Below are 22,588 nucleotides of genomic sequence, written 5' to 3' on the forward strand. Positions count from 1 at the left end.
GAAACCAGATGACACATTTCTTGCCCCTCCTGTGCCAAGCGCCTCCTTTACAGCCCACTTTCCTGTGCAGCTTGGCATTGCCATCTGAACCTATGTTAGCAAAGTCCTCTTCCTTCTCATTTTCGCCTGGAGGTGTGTTCCTTTCTCTAGGCATTGTGCAACAGGACCAATCCTTGCTGGAGACAAAAAACACCAAATGTTCAAGAAGTCACTCAGCCCTCACCACAGGTCCTCACTAGCACTTCCAGTCTGTACTGTGTGCTGGGATAAAATTAAGGAGACCTATAAAACCTTCAATGGAGGCAGCATATTTTTCATTATGAAAACTTGTGCTAAAGTAATAATGTGGTCATTTTACAACACTGTGAGGGATCGCAAAGTCATCCAACATTTTTGTTCTCATTTCGGGATCGAATTATAATTGCATAACTTGAAATCACAAAGAACAGGTTTTAAAATGCAAAAGGAGCAAATTAGCTTTCTTTCGTCAATAGTAATTTTTAAGGAAGGAAATAATGTAAAAAAATCTCAGTCGACTTCTTTCTTTGGCCATGCTTGGAAGTGGGATTGACCTTAAAACTTTGCGGTCTCAAGGAACGCTTAATTAATCGATGTGAAGAAAACATAATAATCGCTTCATTTCTGTTGCAGTCTAATCACAGACCACCCCCCTCTTCCCCAGCCTTAGGGGAGGGAGCGTTCAATAAAAGTCTGTGTAAACTGATGCCCGGGCCATAGTACTTCGAAGGAGCGCTGCTCGAACAAGTTAAAACGGAGCAGAGAGTAACCTCAAAGAGCAGCCCTCGAAACAAAAAAACTGCTCAAACCGACCAACGCACGGGATCGCAATGGCTCTGCTGGAGCGGATCCTGAAAGCCCGTCCGAGCCCGGCGGCCGGGAGGAGCGGGCTTCTGGGCGGCTGGGACGCTGGGCAGCCCCGGCTGGCCAGCTCCGGGCTCCCGGCGAGGGCGCGGGCCGAGGACAAAGGAGCGGGGCGGCCAGGGGCGTCGCAGGCCGGGGGCCGGGCAGAGGGGCCCCGAAGCCTCGCCGCCATGCCGGGGCCCCGGACCCTGGCCAACCTGGTGGAGTTCTTTGGGAAGGACGGCTTCAGCCGCATCCACGAAATCCAGGTAGCGGCGCGCGGGGGCTCTCTCCGGCGGGAGGGCGCCGGGGACGGAATGCCGGGAAGGAGACGCGGGAAAGACGCCAACGAGGGAAGCCCGGGGAGCTCCGGAAAGAAACCCCGGAAAAGGATGCCGGGGAGGGAGCGCCGGGGAAGGGTCCCGGGAGAGGATCCCGGGAAGCGCGCCGGAGAGGGGACCTCGGGAGGGGGCATTGAGGAGGGACTTCCGAGGAGGAGACGCCGGGAAGGGTTCCCTGGGGGGCGCGCCGGGGAGGGGGCTCTGAGTGACCCGAGGAGGGGCGCCAGAGGGCAGGTCGCGGGCGGGGGGCGCCCGGGAGCCCTGGGCCCCGCGCGCCGTGCGCTCCTGCGGGCTCCCGCGCGCGGGCCTGCGGAGGAGAGGGGGAGAGGGCAGCCGCCGGGCCTTCCCCGACGGCCTCCGGGGAGGCCCAAGAGGACCGTCTCTCCACGCGGTGGGCGAGGAGCCCTGTGGGTCTTTTCGCGGCCGAGGACTTGTTGCATATGCTTTTAGTCCTCTTTGCTGGTGTTTTCTAATTGAAAAACAAAATCCCCCAAATAGCGGGGGTTCGGAGGCTCCGGGTTATGTAACCTCCAAGTGATGAGAAGACAGACGAAGGTTCCTGAGTCTCGGCGTCAAGCCAGGGCTGGGCAGGGCCTTAGGAAGAACCCAACCGGTCCAACAACCCTATCGGAGTGTAGGGAAGCCCGCTCATTCTACGGTGGCTCACGTTGACCCAGAGTTTTGCCCTTCCCATGCCCACCTCAAACCTTTAATTGCAAGGTGACCCTCACCTTTAAGGCCGGCAGATCCGGTCTCTCTCACTTGCCGGGCAGCTGCTGCCCACTCTGCCCCGTCGTTTTCTCAGGGCTGCCACCCCAGCACCGGCTGTCATTTCTGGGACCTCTTCCGAGAACACCCTCCGCCCCCACTACTCCTTCCTTTTGTTTAAAGCTTACCGTTCAACCTTCAGAAACTTCTCAGAGGAAGATTTTGTAACCATCCACCTGGGTTTTGGTCTTCATCCATTCCCTCAACCATTAACCTACCAGATGGTGCAGAGGCCAGGGCTACTGTTGGAGGAGCAGAAATTTCATTGATAGAAAAAGACTGTGGAGCAAGAGGAGCAATTTAAATTTGACTAAAATTCCAGTTGGCCCCCATCTTGCCATCTGCCACATGAGCCCTACACAATTTGTTCCCAGACATGTTTCTAGGGGTCAAAAATGATTTCCTCTCTTTTCCATGTGGAATCTGAACATAAGATATCAGGATGATAGTTTTCAAATATGGTAAAAACATTATTTATTATTTGTTGGCATGTTTAATACAGGTTGCTCTAGACTGGATAAGGTTCTAGTATAACCCTTTTGCGGTGCTCTCCAGATCAGCCCTACTGCTGTTCTAAGGAGGAAGAGAATTATTCTGTTATCTCAACTCCAGTTTCCTTTCACTCGACTTGTAATCACAGAATGCCAGCTATAGGATCCAGGTCTTTGACTTTACGTGTGGCAAACACCCAGAGTCTTGTGTGAGTGACTTGGCCATGGTCACACAGCTAGTTAGTGGCAGAGCAGAAAGTGATCAGGGTGCCTGGTGTGACAGAGTGGAAGGGTCCCGAGTTACGTACCAGCGATCTGCAAACACCTGTGGAGTCTTGGCCAATCAGTTATTCTCTCTGGACTGTGGTTTCCTCCTCTGTGCAGACGTCTAACATTCGTCATCCATCTCATGGGTTATTGTGAGGGCTTTGTAAGCTGTAGTAATAACCAATACATAAGAAGAATGGACACTTCTAGAACTCTTTTCATGGTTGCCCAGGCACAGTTCTAAGTCCTCTCTGGGAGGTAATTTCTATTATTTCTCCATTTTGCAGATGAGGAAACTGAGGCACAGTGGAAGCTAACTTCCCAAGGTCACCCATCTGTGACCCGAGATGCCAACTCCAGAGTTTGTGCTCCAGCTGGCTAAACAAACTGAGTCTGGCTGACTGTATCATTCCATGGCCTTCCACTAAAAGGGCCATAAACTTGGTTCCTTCATTTGGTTCTTTCTGCCCCTTGGTCAGTTGCTCCCTTGTCTGATTGTGCCCATTCAGTAGCTGGATTTCCCTGAGGAATGGCCCCTCTCCCAGTCCTTCCTGTAACAGCCATCCTATCAGAGACCTGGAGAAACGCCCTTCTGGGGTCACCTTTTGGTTAGGCCGAGTGGTCCTTCGGCACCTGACACATCCCAGTTGAGTCTGAATGTCTTCATCTCCAGGCAGCGGGACTTTAACCAGGCCCGTAAAGAAGCAAACAGCTTCCACCTGAGAGCAGAAGAGTGGAGAGATGACAGACTCTCTGGCCTGCCATTTCCGTGGTTGAGAATAGGGGTGATAAGAAACGTTGGCAGATGCCAAAGAGAAACGCAGTCATTTCCGCCACACTCAGCCCTGCCTTTGTCATGCTGAGCCATGCTTGAGGGCACTTATCTTTCATCCTTTCTCCTTCTCTCCTTCCTTCCTTAGTTATTTAACTGGACAGATTAACTCATTTACATTTATTGTGATCTCCTTTTTTGGTAACAACTTCGCTGAGATATAATTCACATATCATACAGTTCTCTCACTTGAAGTATACAACCATCACCACAAACAAATATAGAATATTTTCGTAACCTTAAAAAGAAACCCTAGAGAATACAATATAATATCCTTTAGCTATTACTCACCTACCCTCCGTTTCCCCCAGCCTTAAGCAACTACTGATGATTTACTTTCTATCTTTATAGATTAGCCTATTCTGGACATTTCATGTAAGTGGAATCATACAATATGTGGTCTTTTGTGTTTAGCTTCCTTCACTGAGCATCATGTTTTCAAGGCTCACCCATGTTGTAACATGTATCAGTACCTCATTCCTGTTTATGGATAAATAATATTCCAGGGTATGGACAGACCACGTTTTGCTTATTCATTCATCAGCTGATGGACATTTGGATTGTTCCCACCTTTTGACTGTTACAAGTAATGCTGCTAGGAATACTCAGTGTAAGTTTTTGTGCAGACACATGTTTTCATTTCTTTGGGGTCTATTTCTTGAAGTGCAGTCGCTGTGTCAAATAGTAACTCTGTATAGACTGTTCTTGGAGAAGGCAATGGCACCCCACTCCAGTACTCTTGCCTGGAAAATCCCATGGACGGAGGAGCCTGGTAGGCTGCAGTCCATGGGATCGCTAAGAGTCGGACACGACTGAGTGACTTCCCTTTCACTTTCATTTTCATGCATTGGAGAAGGAAATGGCAACCCACTCCAGTGTTCTTGCCTGGAGAATCCCAGGGACGGGGGAGCCTGGTGGGCTGCTGTCTATGGGGTCGCACAGAGTCAGACACGATTGAAGCGACTTAGCAGCAGCAGCAGCATAGACTGTTCTAAAGTAGCTGCAATGGCACCCCACTCCAGTGTTCTTGCCTGGAAAATCCCATGGACAGAGGAGCCTGGTAGGCTGCTGTCTATGGGGTCGCACAGAGTCGGACACGACTGAAGTGACTTAGCAGCAGTACAAGAAGGTGTTGATTTCTCCACATTCTTGCTAGTACTTATTATTACCTGTCCTTTGAGTATAAGCATACTAGTGCATGCAAAGTGATATCTTATTGTGCTTTTGATTTACATGTCCCTAGCGACTAATGCAATGGCCCCCCACTCCAGTACTCTTGCCTGGAAAATCCCACGGATGGAGGAGCCTGGTGGGCTGCAGTCCATGGGGTCGCACAGAGTCGGACGCGACTGAGGCGACTTAGCAGCAGCAGCAGCAGTGACTAATGATGTTGAGCTTCTTCCATGTGATTATTAGACATTTTTAGACCTTCTTTAGAGAAGTGTCCATTCAAATAATTGCCCAGTTTCTTAATTGAGTTATTTGTTTTCTTCTCTGTTGGGTTGTAATAGTTTCCTATACATTCTGACATAAATCTCTGTCCATATGTACTTTGCAAATATTTTCCCCATTCTAGGGATTGTCTTTCACTTTCTTGATAGTGAAACGCATTTAAAAATTGAAGCACATGTACAAATTGTGAGATGTCCAAACATCTATTTTTTCTTTTGTTGCTCATGCATTTGGTATCATATCTTAAGACACTATTGCCAAATCTTAGGTCATGAATGTTTATCCCTGTGTTTTCCTCTTAGAGTCTTGTGGGTTTGGCGCTGATGTTTTGGTCTTTGGTCCATTTTCAGGTAGTTTTTGAATGTGGTGTGAGACTAGCGTACACCTTAATTTTTGTTTGTCGCTATCCAATTTTCCCAGCATCGTATTTTAAAGAGTCAATTCTTCCCCATTTAATTGTCTTCACACCCTTGTTGAAAATCAGTTGACCATAGATGTATGGGTTTATTTCTGAGCTGTCAATTATTCCAATGATTTAGATGTCCATCCTTAGGGCAGTATCACACTGTCTTCATTACTTTCATAGTAACCTTTGAAACAGGGAAATGTTAGGCCTTCAACTTTGCTTTTTTAAAAAAGATTGTGTTTGCTGTTCTGAGTGGCTGGACTTCTGATGGGCATTATGCTGAATTTATGAATCAGTTTGGGAGGTATTACCATCTTAATAATATTGTTTTTCTTTCCTTTAACATGGATTATCTTTCCATTTGTGTATGTTTCTTTAATTTCTTTCAATGATTTTTGTAGTTTTCAGAGTGTAAGTCTTGCAATTCTTTTATTAACTGTGTTCCCAAATGTTTTATTCTTTATGATGTTATTGCAAATGGAATTGTTTTCTTAATTTTATTTTTGGGTTGTTCATTGCTAGTGTATGGAAATACAATTTTATTTTTGTATATTGATCTTATATTCTGTAAGCTTACTGAACATATTTATTAGTTCTGATTTTTTTTTTTTAGCAGGTATCTTAGAATTTTCTATATGTGAGATCATGGCATCTGTGAATAGTGATAGCTTTATTTTTCCCTTTCTAATCTGGGTGCCTTTTCTTTCATTTTCTTGCTGTAGATATTTTCACAGGTTCATTACATATTGCCCACAGGCAGCTTTCTTCGAGGGGGCAGGCTGGGTGGGCTGCTGAGGGCCTAAGGGGAAAGGAGCCGGCAGAGGACGTTTGACTCAGAGGACAGTTTAGACCCTGCAGTTAGTTCATCTACACCCCGTCCTCTTGTTGCTTCACACACTTAAGTTATTTTTAAATACACATCTTTAAAGAATTAAGAAAACTTCTGTGGATATGATTAATGATTTGAAAATATGTTTATCCCAGGAATATTTAACGTGGCCTTCTTTTTTTTAAATTAATTTTTACTGGAGTATAGACCCACTCCAGTGTTCTTGCCTGGAGAATCTCAGGGATGGTGGAGCCTGATGGGCTGCCGTCTGTGGGGTCGCACAGAGTCGGACGCGACTGAGGCGACTTAGCAGCAGCAGCAGCAGAGTTGAGTTACAATGCTGTGTTACTTTCAAGTGTACAGCAAAGTGACTTAGTTACACGTATATTGTTATCCACTCTTTTTCAGATTCTTTTCCCTTACAGGTCATTACAGAGAACTGAGTAGAGTTCCCTGTGCTATACAACAGGTCCTTATTAGGTATCTATTTTGTATTTAATAGTGTGTGTACATCAGCCCCAGTCTCCCAGTTGTTCCCTCCCCACTCCTTTCCCCCTTGATAACCGCAAGTAAAGCGGCCAGTCTGATCAGTTCTGTATGCTGTAGAGCTTCCCCCTCCCCAGTGTTCTGCTCCCCTGACACCTAGGAGTGTCTGTATTGAAGGTGTGTCATATCTGTGTATTTTTTTTACTTTTTTGATTTCTCCTTGGTATTGCAGCAGAAGCACACACGGGAATATGGAAAAATCTTCAAGTCTCACTTTGGTCCTCAGTTTGTAGTATCTGTTGCAGACCGAGACCTGGTGGCTCAGGTTCTCCGCGCGGAGGGGGCTTCGCCCCAGAGAGCCAACATGGGATCCTGGCAGGAGTACCGAGACTTGCGGGGCAGATCCACCGGCCTTATCTCTGCGTGAGTATGTGGAGCCAGGCTGAGCCTCAGCAGGAGCAGGGAGCCCAGGGAGACTCCCTCCCTGAATTACTGGGCTCCTAAAACCAGCTATTAATAAAGCACAGAACTCCCAGGGGAACCATCTCAAAAGAGCCTCTTGTGTGGTCTCCTGAAATCTCCTGAAATCCCCTGGGAAGAGACTTGATGGCAGGGACAGGTGGGAGGTCCCACTGACCAAGTGATGGAGAGAAACTGTTTCTCAGGCGACACTTCGTGGCTTTAGGTGTCCATGTGATGACCCCCAAGGTGGCTGAAGCTCACAGAGCCCGCCTGTGGACCGGGGTGAGGGTGGTGAGCTATTGTAGGAGACCTCCAGGAGGGTCTCGGAACGTCAGCATTGATTGCCTTGTGAGATTCCTGTCTCATAACTGCTCTGGTTATTATTTTGTTTTTATACACCTTTGTGTCTTCTGAGAGTGAATCGGCACAGCCTCAAGCAGGGAGGAGAGCACAGTGCATCCGCTGGTCCCCTGGCCCAGTTCCCATCAGTTCAGAGATTCTGTTCTTGCCTGTTTGTCCTTATACATGAGCTGGGGAGTGACACCATCACTCCCCTCTCTTTGTCGTGTCTATCCTATCGTCATTCCATTTGGATTGGCAGATCTTGTTGACTATTGCTAGGAAATTTTTGTAGAGATATCCTGAATTCCTTCCCAGAATATTGATATAAGTAAGATTATTTGGAATTCACTTTATTCTAGGGAGGGTGAACAGTGGCTCAAGATGAGAAGTGTGTTGAGACAAAGAATTCTGAAACCGAAAGATGTGGCCATTTTTGCAGGAGAAATCAACCAAGTTATTGCTGATTTAATTAAAAGAATCTACTTCCTCAAGAGCCAGGCAGAAGATGGAGATACAGTGACCAACATCAATGACCTTTTCTTCAAATACTCAATGGAAGGTGAAGTGAAGTCAGGTGGTGGAAAAGATGGAAGAATGGACGTTTGCCAAAATATGTTTGTTATCATTGAGCATTTCCTGTGTCCCAAACAATGTGCTAAGCCCCGTATATATGTATGTGTAATCCTCACAGTGCTAACGGAATCAGAGTGACCACCACTGTTTTACAAATGGGGAAACTGAAAAACTACTGTCCGTTTTTAATGGCAGAAACTTTGTTCCAAATTCAGGCCTCTCTAACTCAAGAGCTCCTAATTACTACACATTTTGTTTTAGCACAATTTAAAAAGCAACAGAGGGACTTCCCTGGTGGCCCAGTGGGTAAGACTCTGCACTCCTAATGCAGGGAGCCCCTGTTTGATCCCCAGGCAGCGTATTAGATCCCACATGCTGCAACTAAGACCCGGCACCGCCAAGCTTAAAAGACGCAGCAGAAAATGAGAGGGTGTGTACTGCACTCATTCTAGCTTTTAAAACCCTTGTTAGATGGGTAGTACATTCCCGTGGTTCGGGTACTCATGGAAAAGTTTCCTTCTCTCCTGACCCAGCTAGGTCACCAGTTTCTTCAAGGGATATTTTACATATGTACGAAGAAATACATGTGAGTCTTCTTTTTACTTAAAAAAAAAAAAGGTAGCATACCAAACATTTTTTCTGAACCTGAGTTTTTGGAGAATTCTATTAGATTTCCCACTTTTACTATTTATTCCAGGCTAAGGATTGAACCCATGTCCCTTGCAGTGAGAGTGCAGAGTCTTACCCGCTGGACCACCAAGGAAGCCCAGGTTTCCCATTTAAAAAAAAAATTAGTTTAGCTTGCTTCAAATTTAGTTTTTAAGTTAACTTTTTAAAGTTCTGGCATTAATGTTCTCTAAAAATAGTCATAAAATCAAGAGAAGTGAGTTGTAAATACACTGAGAAATCCTGCTCTTCCCTGGTTTTTTGGCAGCCCTTTCCTCTGCCCCCTTAGCTCTCAGGTCTGGGGCTCCCTGATGTGTGGCCAGGAAGAGCCACCTTTTAACTCCCCAAACTCGAGCAATTGGTTGAAAGGTTGGGAATTTTGCCTCGTGGGTCTTGAACAGACTGTTGACCTGAGGGCATGGTGAGGCCGAGGGTCAGTCATCACCGAACGCACAACGTCCTGAGGATCAGAATCTGATAGAGGAAAACCTCGGGGGTAGCTACTTTTATGGCCAGGTATCTCATGTTGATTCTGTGGATAATCCGGAAGGAGAAAAGCTGTAACCTCTCCCCTGTGCAGGAGTGGCCACCATTCTTTATGAGAGTCGCCTGGGCTGTCTGGGGAACAGCATCCCGCAGTTGACCGCAGACTACATCGAGGCCCTGGCGCTCATGTTCTGCACGTTCAAGACCTCCATGTATGCCGGCGCCATCCCTAGGTGGCTCCGCCTGCTCATCCCCAAACCCTGGCAGGAATTCTGCAGGTCCTGGGATGGACTCTTCGAATTCAGTAAGAGAAGAGTGGGGGCACCTGCTGCAGAGCCGGGTGGGCCTGACTTCCCTGCTGCTTGTGTGTCTCACACTCACACAGACAGTGGGATCACTGCAGGGGATGCCCTGGTGAAGTTATGTGCTGTTTGGACTCAAGAACTCTTAGCCTGGTTTTCTGAAGGAGCAAAAAGCATGTGGGGTGTGACCACAAGTAATGTGATTGATTTCTCATTTTTAAACTCTTAATTTTAACCAACATGCTTGCAAGGATAGGTGCAAGTAAGTGTTGACTATGGGAGATGATGTCTTTAGTCCAATCATTTTGTCATTGCTTAAATCATTGAAACATTCTCAATGGAGGCTTTTTTGGACAAATTCATTTGTTGCTTACTGGGTGAAAACAAGCTGGGAGAAACCATTTGCTCCAACCCAACTTGAGATGAACAAAGTAAGATTAGTTTTCCAATATGGTTAAAAATTTTAGTATAAAAGAATTTTCAAAGTGCAAGATTTCCAAGATGTCTAGAACTATGTTTTTAGAACAATATTAACATTGAAAGAAGTGTCTTGGAGGTCAGCATTCATTTGATTTCTCTTTTTTTTTTTGGCCAAACTGTGCTGCTTGTAGGGATCTTAGTTCCCTGACCAGGGATCGAACTTCATCCCCTACAGTGAAAGCTTGGAGTCCTAACCATTGGACTACTAGGGAATTCCCTCATTTGCGTATATGAGTTCTGATATATATATAATATTCTAGCATCTTTCTGCAGTAATTTGGCCCTTTCCCTCATTCATTCTCCCTTCTGGAAACACAGTGGGAAAAAAGGATCTATATTCTTGTTACTTCACAGCTTTTTTGGCTATTACAGTAGAAAAACGAACATTTGCAAATACTTTATAGATTATTTTACAAAAAGAAGAGATATTTATCTTTCTTTCTTTGGAGTATATGTAAGTACTTAGTTGGGTTTATTCAACAATTCATGAACCCAGTAGCATCCCACCTTGCAAATAGAAGGCAGTTCCCAACCATTATTCATTTATACAAACAAGCATATGGATGAAGTTCCAAGGTTGGCAGTAAACCAATGGGGGCTTGTCTAGATTCTGAACCTGTCAAACATTGAAAGAAGTTATTGGAGGGATGAAGAGGGAATTGAGACTGAAGAGGAGATTCTTTTTTTTTTTTTTTGTACTGGAGTATAGCTGATTAGCAGCATTGTGTTAGATTCAGGTGGGCAGCAAAGGCGCTCAGCCACACACATAGCATGAATCCATTCTGCCCAAACCCCGCTCCCTTCCAGGCTGCCGCATGGCATTGAGCAGCGTTCCATGTGCTATACAAGAAGTCCCTGTTGGTCGTCCACGTTAAATACAGCACTGTGTACATGTCCATCCCCAGCTCCCTAACTATCCTAGCCTCCCATCTTGCCCTAGTCGCCCTCCCCCACTGTAAGTTCCCTGAGTCTGTTTTGTAAATAAGTTCATTTGTATCACTTGAAGAGGTGATTCTTAACCAAACTTCTTCCAAAAGAAACACTGTTTTCAAACAGGCCAAATTCATGTTGACAACAAGCTGAGGGACATACGGTGCCAGATGGAAAGAGGAGAGAGAGTGCGAGGAGGGCTGCTCACTTACCTCTTCCTCAGCCAGGAACTGACCCTGGAGGAAATCTACGCCAACATGACCGAGATGCTGCTGGCCGGTGTAGACACGGTGAGCTCTCACGCGTCCTTCTTTCTCAACAGACACACAATGGTTAGAGTCTAGGACCTTTCTAAGAAATCCGACGGAAATCCGAGGGATGGCGGATGCTTCAAAAGGACTGTGCGTGTTTGTACTAGCTGAGCGTCTGCTTCGCTGCTGCACGTCTCCAGGAGAAAACTCCACTTTTTCTCTTTTTAAAAATATATGTAAAATGTAAAACTAAGGTGCACAGTGAATTCTGTAAAGAACATAACCCAGTTCCACAATCATGCACACAAAGTAAGTTTTTAAAAATATTTTATGACTTTTTTTACTGGAGTATAGCTGCTTTCCAATGTTGTGTTAGTCTCTGCTGTACAGCCAAGTGAATCAGCCGCATGTAGACGTGTATCCCCTCCTCCTTGGGCTGCCTTCCCATTTAGGTCACCAGGGAGCATTAACTAGAGTTCCTGTGCTAAATAACACGCTTTAAAGTTTAAAATCCTGATTTGCAAACGTTTCTCCATTGTTTCATAATATCAGAAATGCAGAGAGCACAGACATGAAAAGCCCTCTTATTTATCACCTAAAATATTCTGGGTTATGGAAAACTCTCCAGTTCATTTGATAAGGCCAGCATAACTTCAAAACCTGCTAAAGGAAGCGTAAGGAAAGAAATGTTTAATAAGCAGTTTGCTTTAATATGTGTATGTATCAGTTTAAAATAAAATCTGAATGAATAGATTCAATCAGTGTAGCAGATGGATAATATACTATGACCAAGGAGAGCTCAATATCAGAATGAAACAAAGCGCTGACCACTGATTTGGAGGGAATTCTGTACCCTATTGCTAAGTGAGAAATGAAGGTGCAGAAAAGTGAGTACCCTGTGTTCACGTCAATAAAAGCAGCTTTGCCCCCGCCGCCATCCACGCGCAGGCGCACCTCTGAGCGGTTGCTGGGCATGGGGGAGGTGTGGGACCCACACACTGGATGGTCCACGCTCAGGCGCACCTCTGAGCGGTTGCCGGGCATGGCGGAAGTGTGGGACCCGCACACTGGATGGTTACCGCGGGCTCCCTGACTGGGGCGGGGGTGCTACAGGGATGCTGAAAACGTGGTGAAATAGGAAAAAGGAGGGCCAGGCTTTCAGTAATGTGGAGGAAGTCAGTTGCGTGAAATAATTAAGATTAAGCAGTAAATGTGGTGATTGTGCATGTCTGTACTGTAAGTATCCTTTTGTTCTCACGGGATCTTCTGAAGTAGGTGTTATTGTCTTCGATTAACGGGTGGAAAGATGAAACAGCAAAGCTTACCTCAAGGTTTTCCCTTCACACGAATGCTTCCTGGACTTGAGGAAAGCATGAATCTCCCTTTTAGAGGGAGAAGAAAACCTATGGTTGACATTTTTAGTGACATGATGTCACTTAAGTAAAAGCAGAAAAACTTCACATAAATTCATTACTCTTACAGATCTTCAGCAATAAAACAAAATGTATATATATGAAATGCAAACTAATCAATGCAGTCAGTTCCAGCAATAAAAATTCTAATTAACGGTGTGAATGTGACCTCGTGTGGCTTTGAGTGGGGAACGAATGTTGGAATGCACAGCCCAGCCCTAAGCTGATCCAGATGTGTGGTACTCTTGCCCCCTCGTGGTAACTAAGAGTATCACCACGTGATGGAAGGTGGGGGTGCAGAAAGGACCCGCAAAAGCTTGCAACGTTATGCTCATTAAAAAAAAAAAAATGTTATTTTAAAAAGCCAACTTTGTTGTAGCATAATTTGTGCACAACAAACTGCATCCATTTAAATGGTACAATTCAGTACAGATTGTTGACAGATGCAGTATAAATACAAATGCTATCATTTTTTAAACCAACACCACCATCAAGATCCTGGACATTTTTATCATCTCTGCAAGTTCTTCACCCTCATTTCAGTCCATCCCTCCCATACCCCCACCCCTGGCAACAGCAGACACTGTACATCAGTTTGCATTTTTCTAGAAATTTATATAAATGGAATCATATGGTATGTATTTTGTGTCTTGCGTCCTTCACACAGTGAAATGATTTTTGAGATTCATGCATATTGTTGCCTATAAATATATTTATTCTTTATTATTATTATTATTGAATAGTTAGCATCACTGATTCAATGGCCCTGAGTTTGCGCAAGCTCCAGGAGATGGTGAGGGACAGGGACACTAGCATGCTGCAGTCCATGGGCTTGCAAAGAGTCGGATACGACTGAGTGACTGAACAACAATTCTGAATAGTATTCCATTGTATGGAGAAGGCAATGACACCCCACTCCAGCACTCTTGCCTGGAAAATCCCATGGACGGAGGAGCCTGGTGGGCTGCAGTCCGTGGGGTCGCTACGAGTTGGACACGACTGAGCGACTTCACTTTCACCTTTCACTTTCATGCATTGGAGAAGGAAATGGCAACCCACTCCAGTGTTCTTGCCTGGAGAGTCCCAGGGACGGGAGACCCTGGTGGGCTGCTGTCTATGGGGTCACACAGAGTCAGACACGACTGAAGCGACTTAGCAGCAGCAGCAGCATTCCATTGTATGGCTATACCACATGTGGTTTTTCCATGAAACTGTGATTTTAATAGAAATTTTCTGTTCTCTTGATCGGAAGCATCTAATTTATTTCCTTACCATTTACAAGAGGAACTTGCATATTATATTATGTATTACAGTAGAGCTTGTCCTATAAACATTTATGGACTATATCCTCTAAAAATCTGTAATATCTGTTGGAGGGAAATAATGTCAATGACTTACTCAAGTTAGTCTTTTTAGTTGAAAGGAAGGGCTCTTTACTGTGGAATGTCCTTGTTTACAAGCAAGTGAAATATAGTCACGTCGATAATAGTATTGATTTTAGTGAAAATCTTGGAACCTAGGATATAGAATAGAATTATTCTCAATAACCAGAAATTCCGTCTTCAATCTAAGAAGTGGTAGAACAGTGATGCTGCTTTGTGCAAATGCCGTCCAATCCTCATATGGTAGTTTGCTTGATAAGCGCATGGGAACAATGAATGGACCATTAACAGACCTGTGGCTGCCCCCTCTCCACCCCAACTCCCTGACTCCCACATCTCCTCTAGATTAGGGCAACCAGAGCAGGCCTGGCCCAGCCACAGGCCTGTGGCACGGTTCTCAGCTTGATCGGCAGCCTCAGGCCCTTCCTAGCAAAACCAAGTGACCCTTGTAAAGAAGGTTGCAGAAAGTTCTAGGCACAACTTCCAGGCTTGACCAGCATTCCTGTGGGCTCACAGACTCCAGTGGAGAGGAAGGGAGTTACTCTTCAATGATTTTCTAAGATTATTTTTTATTTTTGGCCACGTCATGTGGCTTGCAGGATCTTAGTTCCCTGGCCAGGGATTGAACCGGGGCCCTCGGCAGGAAAAGCACTGAGACCTAACTGGGCCGCCAGGGAATTCCCACTCTTCAGTGATTTTTAAAAAGTTCTAAAATAATGTTTCCTGTAGCTCATTATTGAAAAAAGCACTTGGATCCCATAGCTGACACTACTTTCCCAGGATACCTGGAGGAGTTAGGGGAATCGTCTCCCGTTTGGGTAACACATACAACGCCCTGACAGAGTTTCACCTGCACTTATTCTCTTGTGACCTCACGCCCAGTGCTTCCTGCTGCGGAAATCCTTGGCTTCATTCAAGACACGTGCCCCTGTCTGCCGATTTCTTTCTTAGACATCGTTCACGTTGTCCTGGGCAGTGTATCTCCTCGCAAGGCACCCAGAAGTGCAGCAGGCCCTGTACCGGGAGATCGTGAGGAATCTGGGCCAAAGGCACGTTCCCACAGCCGCAGACGTCCCCAAAGTCCCGCTGGTCCGAGCTCTGCTTAAGGAAACCTTGAGGTAAAAGGCTCACCAAAATTTATGCCAAAAACCGTGTCCATTATGTCTGATTCTTCATCATGATGATTGTGGCTTTGACTTAAAAACTGGGTCCTAAACCAATACTCCAGTGACCCTTGGTGGCTGAAATGTTTAGGAAGGAGGAACTCATGACCATTTTATTTCCTCTCTGCTCTCTTCAGAGCAGGAGAAATGTGTTCTGTTTTAGAGTTGGAAATATTCATTTCTTCATTAAGATCTTCATTACTCTTTTTTTGTGGCCATACCACATAGCATGTGGGGTGGAGTTCCCCCACCAGGAACTGAACGTGTGCCCTGCGTTGGGTGTGGGAAACATTATCACTGGACTACAAGGGAAATGCCCTTGAAGGTCTTAAGGGCCACGCTCAAACTTTGCACTCACTCTGGACATTCGCTTCACCGGCCGTTTCCCAGTGTGCTCCTTGAAGGATAAAGCAGAACCAGAGTGATGGTCAGGAGAATGTACTGGGGTGTTTGGCCAGTTACCACATGTGTTTCCAAGATCCTGTGGTCTTGTGTGAACCTCTGAGTTGGGCTGGAGACGCCAGGTAGTGAGTGAGGCTCCTCTCCTCCCTGACGGGGCTTTACCGACACGGGGAAGGCCAGAGCATGACAGATATAAGTGGTGTTAGGCAGCCTTGGGTGGGAGGAGGTGGGATTAGGTGACCAGTGAAGGTTCTTCCTCCTGTGAGGGTCAGGATCCTGACTTCCTCTATGGAGGGAATGCCATGACCAGGAACAAGGGTTATTCACAAAATACTCACTAAAATAATTCTCTTAAACCTGACTTGATAATGATGTTTCAAGTCGTATTGCATCCTCAATCTTCAGCATGCGATTTAATCTTAAAAAAAAAAAAAGCCAGTTGTGTGTTAAGTGGTATTTGTCAATTAAAATTATATTCAGAGTTTTCGTAGGTCACCTCTCAGAGAGTCTGAAAATTAAAGTATAGTTCTCAGAATTTATTTCCTGGAACCCTGAGTCCTAAGAACTATTCCTTGATAAAGAGTTCCCATACATGCATGTATTTCAGAAATTCAGAATTATTCCTCTTGGGAGCATAATAACACATTGGAAGCTTTTCTTTGTGTTTTGTAATCTTTTTTGACTGTGAGACCTTTAAAAAATTTTTATTTTTAACTGGAGGATAATTGCTTTACAATGTTGTGTGAGGCTTTTTTGGGTCCTCCTGAGGACCACAAAGGTTCTTGCAAGATTTTCCCATTTAATTTTTAGAAAATGAAAATGGCATTATATCCAGACTTTTATATGTTTGATAAACTATTTTGAAAGTCTCCACCCCTTTCTGGCCCCCGTTGGCTGTCTCCAGGCTGTTTCCAGTGCTGCCAGGGAATGGCCGGGTCACCCAAGAGGACCTGATTGTTGGCGGGTATCTGATTCCCAGAGGCGTGAGTCTTGTGGGCACAGTGGGGCTGGCTGAGCTGGGGAGGCTGGATTGGAAATTTGCTTCCACGTTTAGGATGTCCTTGTTCCTGTGTGAATATCTGTAGATTTCTTTTTCTTCTGCATGTGTTTTTAGGATGAAGATGGGGCTTTAGGAGCAAGGAGAGGTTTACTGTGTGATATCGCTCTGACAAAAACAAAGTCAGATATTTCTGTAGCTCCCTCCCCTGGAGGCTCTGTGAAAGCAGTAGGTCCCTCAGGGGTAGTTTCTGAAGGACTTAAATTGCCTTCTCTGCAGTGGCATTGAGGTTCATTCAGGGTGGGGTGTGCTTTGAAGCGGGACCTACCATCCTGGGTCTGCACGGCCTCTTGGGCTCTTACATGGCTTGTCCCAGCCCAGAGCACCTCTGGTGGGTCTGCCCAGCCAGGGCTATGGCCTCTGCTCTGCTTTCCCTGGATTCCATTCTTTGTTCCTTTTCTTATGGTTTGCACAGACCCAGCTGGCCCTCTGCCACTATGCCACATCCTATGAGGACGCGAACTTCCCTCGGGCCAAGGAGTTCCGGCCTGAGCGCTGGCTGCGGCAAGGAAACCTGCGCAGGGTTGACAATTTCGGGTCCATCCCCTTCGGCTACGGGGCTCGAAGCTGCATTGGGCGGAGGATCGCAGAGCTGGAGATCCACCTGCTCGTGATCCAGGTAAGACTTAGGGGCTCAGTGGCCCGTGGGCTTGGTCTAGGTGACTGGGCTCAGCTGGATCAAGACTTAGGCGGAAAAAAAGGGAAAAAGAATTTTGAAAACTTTACGAGCTTCCTGTTAAATCTTGTTTATGTTAAAAAGCCTCCTCCTCCCGTGCAAGAGCCATCTCTGGTCACATGGCCGCCTGCCTTGTCCTTGCTTCTTTCCTCCTTGGAGTCACGTGGGCAGAACTGGGAGGGGTGTGTGTGGGCAGGGATTGGAAGCTCCCAGGGGAGCCCTGCAGATGGGTGCATGGGAGATGTTGAGGAGTGGCCCTCAAACACCGTGGGTCACCCTGTCACCAGGAGCTCCCGGCCACAGAGAGAGCCACTTAGTGGGTCTGGGGTGGGTTCCAGGTGATTCTGAGGGCTGCACTCCGTGGGCTGCACTCGGTCTAAGAAAATGCACGTGCTGGGCGTGGGGGCAGCTCCACCCACCCGTGTGGATGCTGTTCAAGTCCCGGCCTCCCAGGCTCCTCTTTTCCGAGCTTGTCACTCTTGTCACTGTCACTGGGGAGGATGTCACGCTTGCCCCCCGAGGCCCCTTCATCACCTCATTTTATGTGAATCAGCCTTTTACACAGGGAGGTGGTTCTCCAGCTTGTTTGGGTTTCAAAACCTCAGGCAGGCTTGGTGTTGGTGAGAGAAAACCTTACACGTGAATCTCTAAGTGTGCAAGTGTTTACTTTTGTGCTTGTACAGAATCCGAGTTCAGGCTGCGGCTAGAAGTAAACAATGTCTGAAGGAAATTTTATAAGAGAAAACCTGTAGTAGAGAAAACTATACCCATTAGCCTTTCCCGCAGATTTGGGAAGCCTGCCACGGAAAACCTTGGCCCAAGGTTCCGCAGCTACTGTTGTTGACCCCAGGCTTTGGAAGCATGAGGGGATGGCCTGGGGACCCATCTCCCCCTTTCACTGATAAGAAAGCTGAGTCTCAGCTTTCAGTGGAGTTGGAGCCACTTGCCATCGTTGTGGCGTGGCAGGTGTGGGGCACTGGGCAGGCGTCCTGCCTCCCACCTGCACTTCCCCACGTGTCACTGAGGTGCTTCCTGCAGGCTGTCGGAGCCCAGGGCAGAACACACAGGGACTGGGACCTTTGCAGATGATGGCATCAGAGAGCATAAAGGATGGGGAAGCCTGGCCAGCCTGGCGGGGATTCTGGGTGGTTGGCATGGGAAGGCAGGCTTGGGGGAGGTGAGGGGCCACTGCCAGGGGAGGCTGGTGTGGAAGGGGTGGCTGGACCGTCGTGCGGTCATCCCGTCTCTATGGGCATGCGAGTGGCTGCAGCTCAGCAGGGCCGAGTTGTGTCTCTTCCCGCCATGAGCCCCACAGACACTAGCCAGGCTCAGTCGTGGACAAAGTGGAGACAGGTCCGTGTGGAGGGGATGGCGGCTTCAGGCAAACAGACTCCAGTCCCCTTTCTGCCAGTCTGTGGTTCTGACACCCTGGGCAGGCCGCTCCACAACTCTCTGAGCCTGTTCCTCATCCACAAAGCGGGCCAGATACCTGCCTCTTGGGTGTGTGAGGGATGAAAGTGGTCTGTGCACAGAGTCTGGGTGGCAGCCTTTGGGGTTTGCACGCCTGTTCTCGGTGTCTGCTCCCAGGGACTGGGAAGGCCCTGGCTCCCTGAGTGATGCTGTGGGCTCCACGGGCACATCTCTGACGGGCAGAGTTCATTGCTTGCTGGGAGCCGTTCAGACAGCTGGCAGGGAGCTCACTGCCTCCTGGCTCTGATGACCTGGACAGTTACAGGGATGCCAAGGACAAGAGGCAGCTGAGGGCCCAGATGGGTGGACTGGGAAAGGGTCAGAAATGGCGTGTTTGGTGGTGGGGACGGGGGTTTTATTTGCTTCTGTTAACATACTCGTGTACCTGATGAAGTTCTTGCTTCAAGAGTTCTCATTTCTACTGCAACTGTAGAGAGGGAAAATCATTATTTGTTATCGCCAAGAAAAAAAAAGAAAAAGGAAAGGCACAGATAAACAGCACTAGGAATGAGAAAAAAGGCATAGCTGCAAATGCCGTGGAGGATTATTTTTAAATCAAGAAAAGACTGCAAACAGCTATTTTTCTTTTTTTTACAGAAATGCCCTGTCACCAAACCAAGTATGTTCAGGAATGCAAGGATGGCCCACCTCAGGATAGAATTGATCACAATGGGAGAAATTAAAGGTCAAAATTTTATGACCATATCCCAAAATAACTGATAAAATTCAACACCCATTCATGAAGAAAATCTCTTAGCACAACAACAACGGAAGGGCTTTCCTTCAGCACATAAATAGTGTCTATCCCAACAGAACAGAGACTGCCTGTGGCCTGTGGGAAGGCATGGATTGGTTTTAATGCTGCAATAATAACATGTTTTCTTGAAATCAGGAACAAGACATTCATATCGCACAGAGAATGTTTGGAAGATACACCTCTGCTCCTTGGGAGGCGGAGTTTTGAAGTGGAACGAGGGCCTTGTTTTTTGTTTTTATGCCTCCTGCATAGTTTTTTCAGTGAGCATGTACTGCCATGCAGAAAGGCAGAAAATCCATGTGGGATGTTGGCCTTAGAGTGAGAAGTGCGTGTGCGTCCTCCCACCGCCACCTGGGGCTGTGCCAGCAGTCCTGTGAGGTCAGAACAAAGAGTCAGAGATCCGATGTTGAGGTGACGGCCTCTCAATGCCAGAGCGTTCTAGATCTGCCTGAACGCGGGTCATTGCGCTTGGCTCTCTAACGATGACAAGGGGTAGTTCAGTCTGTGTCTTCACTGCAGCCCCGCTCCCTGCCTGACCCCCGCCCAGCTCACCTGAAGGACCCATCAGTGTATACTGTTGCTTTGCCTGGGAGACGAGGCTGGAGAGTCGGGGTGGAGCAGGTTGGGGCGCCTGCATCCCACGTGGTGATACAGGTTCTCCAGCGCCTATGCTCTGTTAGGTGGTTGGAGTGGGGGAGGGAAGAGTGGCTGTCTGCCCCTTGTACTGTCCGCATGGGCTTGTAAGCCAGGCCCTGCCTCCCCTCCAGGGACCAGTGCAGTTCTGACAGAGGTCGGTAGAGGAGGTTGCCTTTTTTTCCTCTAAGCTTAGAGGTGATTTTGAAAATCAGGCCATGGCCAATGGATGGGGACATTAGTGCTTGAGGCTGATGGGTACTTAGGTGCTCTTTAAAGCTGGTCATTTAGATACTTTGCAGTTTCACCCTGAGAGATAGGACTACTTCTGCTTTGGAACCATAGAAGTGAGAAATGGAATCAAAGGTGCAAATGAAGAATATTTAAATTAAGGACAGTAATGGGTAAAGTCTGGATGCTCTGCCTCCTCCTGACAGCTGTGTGTGTCCCACCACTGAGGTGGCTGCAGATTCTAAACCTTGGAATTTCACTTTGTTCTTTTCTCCTTTCTCCTTTGATTCCTTCTTTTTCTAGACCTACAGTGGAACCAATAGAGTTAGAATTTTGAACTGGCTAATAAAATATAAGTTATTTGAACATTTTATTACCAAGCAAAGTTCATGTGCCCAACACACTGAGGCCAAACCAACCAAAACATCAGACTTTGGAGCAGTAAAAGGTTTATTAGAGTCAAGCAGGAAGAATGGGTGGCTTGTGCTCAAAATCCTTGATCTAGTCAATGGTTTTGGGGGAGAAACTTTTCTAGGCAAAATTTGGGGTGCGGCTGCAGGGTGCATGACTTTCTTCTGGTTGGTTGATGGTAAGCTGACAGGGCGGTGCTCCAGGAATCTTGCGTTCAGCATGAGTTTACCCTCTTCCACCTAGATGGGGTCCTTAGTTCTGCAGAAGAGCTCTAATACACTGTTATGTGTATCCCTTGAGGAGGAATCAGGACTCTGACTGTCGTCCCCTTGTTTCTGCATCCCCTCCCTTCACTAATTAGTAACTGGGTGATTCCCTCTTTGGAACTCAGGGAAGGTCAAGGAGGCCTAATGAAGCCTGTTTCTTTCAAGCAAGAAATGGGGGACATGAAGGCTTTTGTGCCCAGGAACCCCACAAAATCCTACTCAGTTTCAATCCTGCCTGCATTTCTGTTCCATGGGCCTCACAGTAAGTCACTGGATGTGCCGGACTCCCGATCAGGACACGATGCTGTTTCTCACATCTCTTGTTCCCTTGGTTTCCTGCAGCTGGAGCTATGATGAAAGTGCAGGTACTGCAGAGTTTCTGCTATCCCAATTTTAAAACCCTTCTCTCTTTCTCTTTTTAGCTGCTTCAACATTTTGAGATCAAAACGTCTCCTTGGACTAAAACTGTTCATGCAAAAACCCATGGGCTTCTGATGCCAGGGGAGCCCATCCACGTGCGTTTTGTTAACAGAAAGTGAGCCTGGCGTTTTTCACCCAGCCACCAGACCGACACACAGCAGGTGTTTGTGGGCCACGGATGACGGCAGGGGAGGAAAGAATCCCTTCTCGGGCAATCTCGGTTGTAGACTGGCCTCCTCGGTCCTGGGAAACTTTGAAATCTTTTTGTAAAGTAATGTGAGAAGATTACTTTTGCATTCCAGAGTTGCCTTTTTTTTTGTTTGTTTTTTGAGTAACAGCTGTTGAGAAGCCAGTGGCACTGAATTCTCAGTCCTCATATGGTGTCTTGCCCTTGGACTCTCCTCTGCATTTGGGCCAGGAATTGTTGGTATACTTACAAATTCAGTGCTTGAACATACCTTCTCTGATACTGCATCAGGACTGCATCTTAGGACAGAATTCCAACTTCTTATCTTGAAGAGGAAACATTAGAGGCTTCTGTAGAACAGACCTGTGGTTGCCAAGGAGGGTGGGTGAGGGAGAGAAAGATTGGGAATGTAGAATTAGCTGTATAGTACAGGAAACTGTATTCAGTATCCTGGGATAAGCCATAATGCAAAGAAATATGAAAAAGAATGTACATATATGTATAACTGAATCACTTGCTGTACAGCAGAACTTAACATTGTAAATCAACTATAATAAAATAAATTTTAAAAAAGAATGCTTCTGTAATACTATAATTATGGAAGTGACTCAGGGGGATTTGAGCCCACATGCCAGGAAAGAGATGGGAATACCAGACCACCTGATCTGCCTCTTGAGAAATTTGTATGCAGGTCAGGAAGCAACAGTTAGAACTGGACATGGAGCAGACTGGTTCCAAATAGGAAAAGGAGTTCGTCAAGGCTGTATATTGTCACCCTGCTTATTTAACTTATATGCAGAGTACATCATGAGAAACGCTGGACTGGAAGAAACACAAACTGGAATCAAGATTGCCAGGAGAAATATCAATAACCTCAGATATGCAGATGACACCAC

The 22,588-nt window shown here is 46.6% G+C and overlaps 1 protein-coding gene across 4 annotated transcripts; it reads left to right on the top strand.

The window, feature by feature from the left end:
* The first annotated feature begins 440 nt into the window (after positions 1–440).
* Positions 441–22,164, top strand: LOC102407599 (cytochrome P450 27C1). Of its 4 annotated transcripts, none has more exons than XM_044932360.2 (9): positions 441–1,130; positions 6,966–7,156; positions 7,897–8,096; positions 9,357–9,566; positions 11,101–11,264; positions 14,971–15,137; positions 16,489–16,548; positions 17,057–17,260; positions 21,508–22,164. In XM_044932360.2, the coding sequence occupies exons 1-8, from the start codon at positions 849–851 to the stop codon at positions 17,253–17,255; spliced, it is 1,473 nt and encodes a 490-aa protein (XP_044788295.2). In that variant the 5' UTR covers positions 441–848; the 3' UTR covers positions 17,256–17,260; positions 21,508–22,164. The 4 variants fall into 4 exon arrangements, with proteins under 4 accessions (XP_044788295.2, XP_044788296.1, XP_006047489.2 ...); XM_044932361.2 differs by having other exon boundaries at positions 447–1,130; positions 7,039–7,156; positions 7,977–8,096; positions 16,489–16,567; XM_006047427.4 differs by having other exon boundaries at positions 451–1,130; positions 16,489–16,567.
* The last annotated feature ends 424 nt before the right edge of the window (positions 22,165–22,588 follow it).

Source organism: Bubalus bubalis, chromosome 2 (assembly GCF_019923935.1).
Source record: "Bubalus bubalis isolate 160015118507 breed Murrah chromosome 2, NDDB_SH_1, whole genome shotgun sequence".
Taxonomy (NCBI): domain Eukaryota; kingdom Metazoa; phylum Chordata; class Mammalia; order Artiodactyla; family Bovidae; genus Bubalus; species Bubalus bubalis.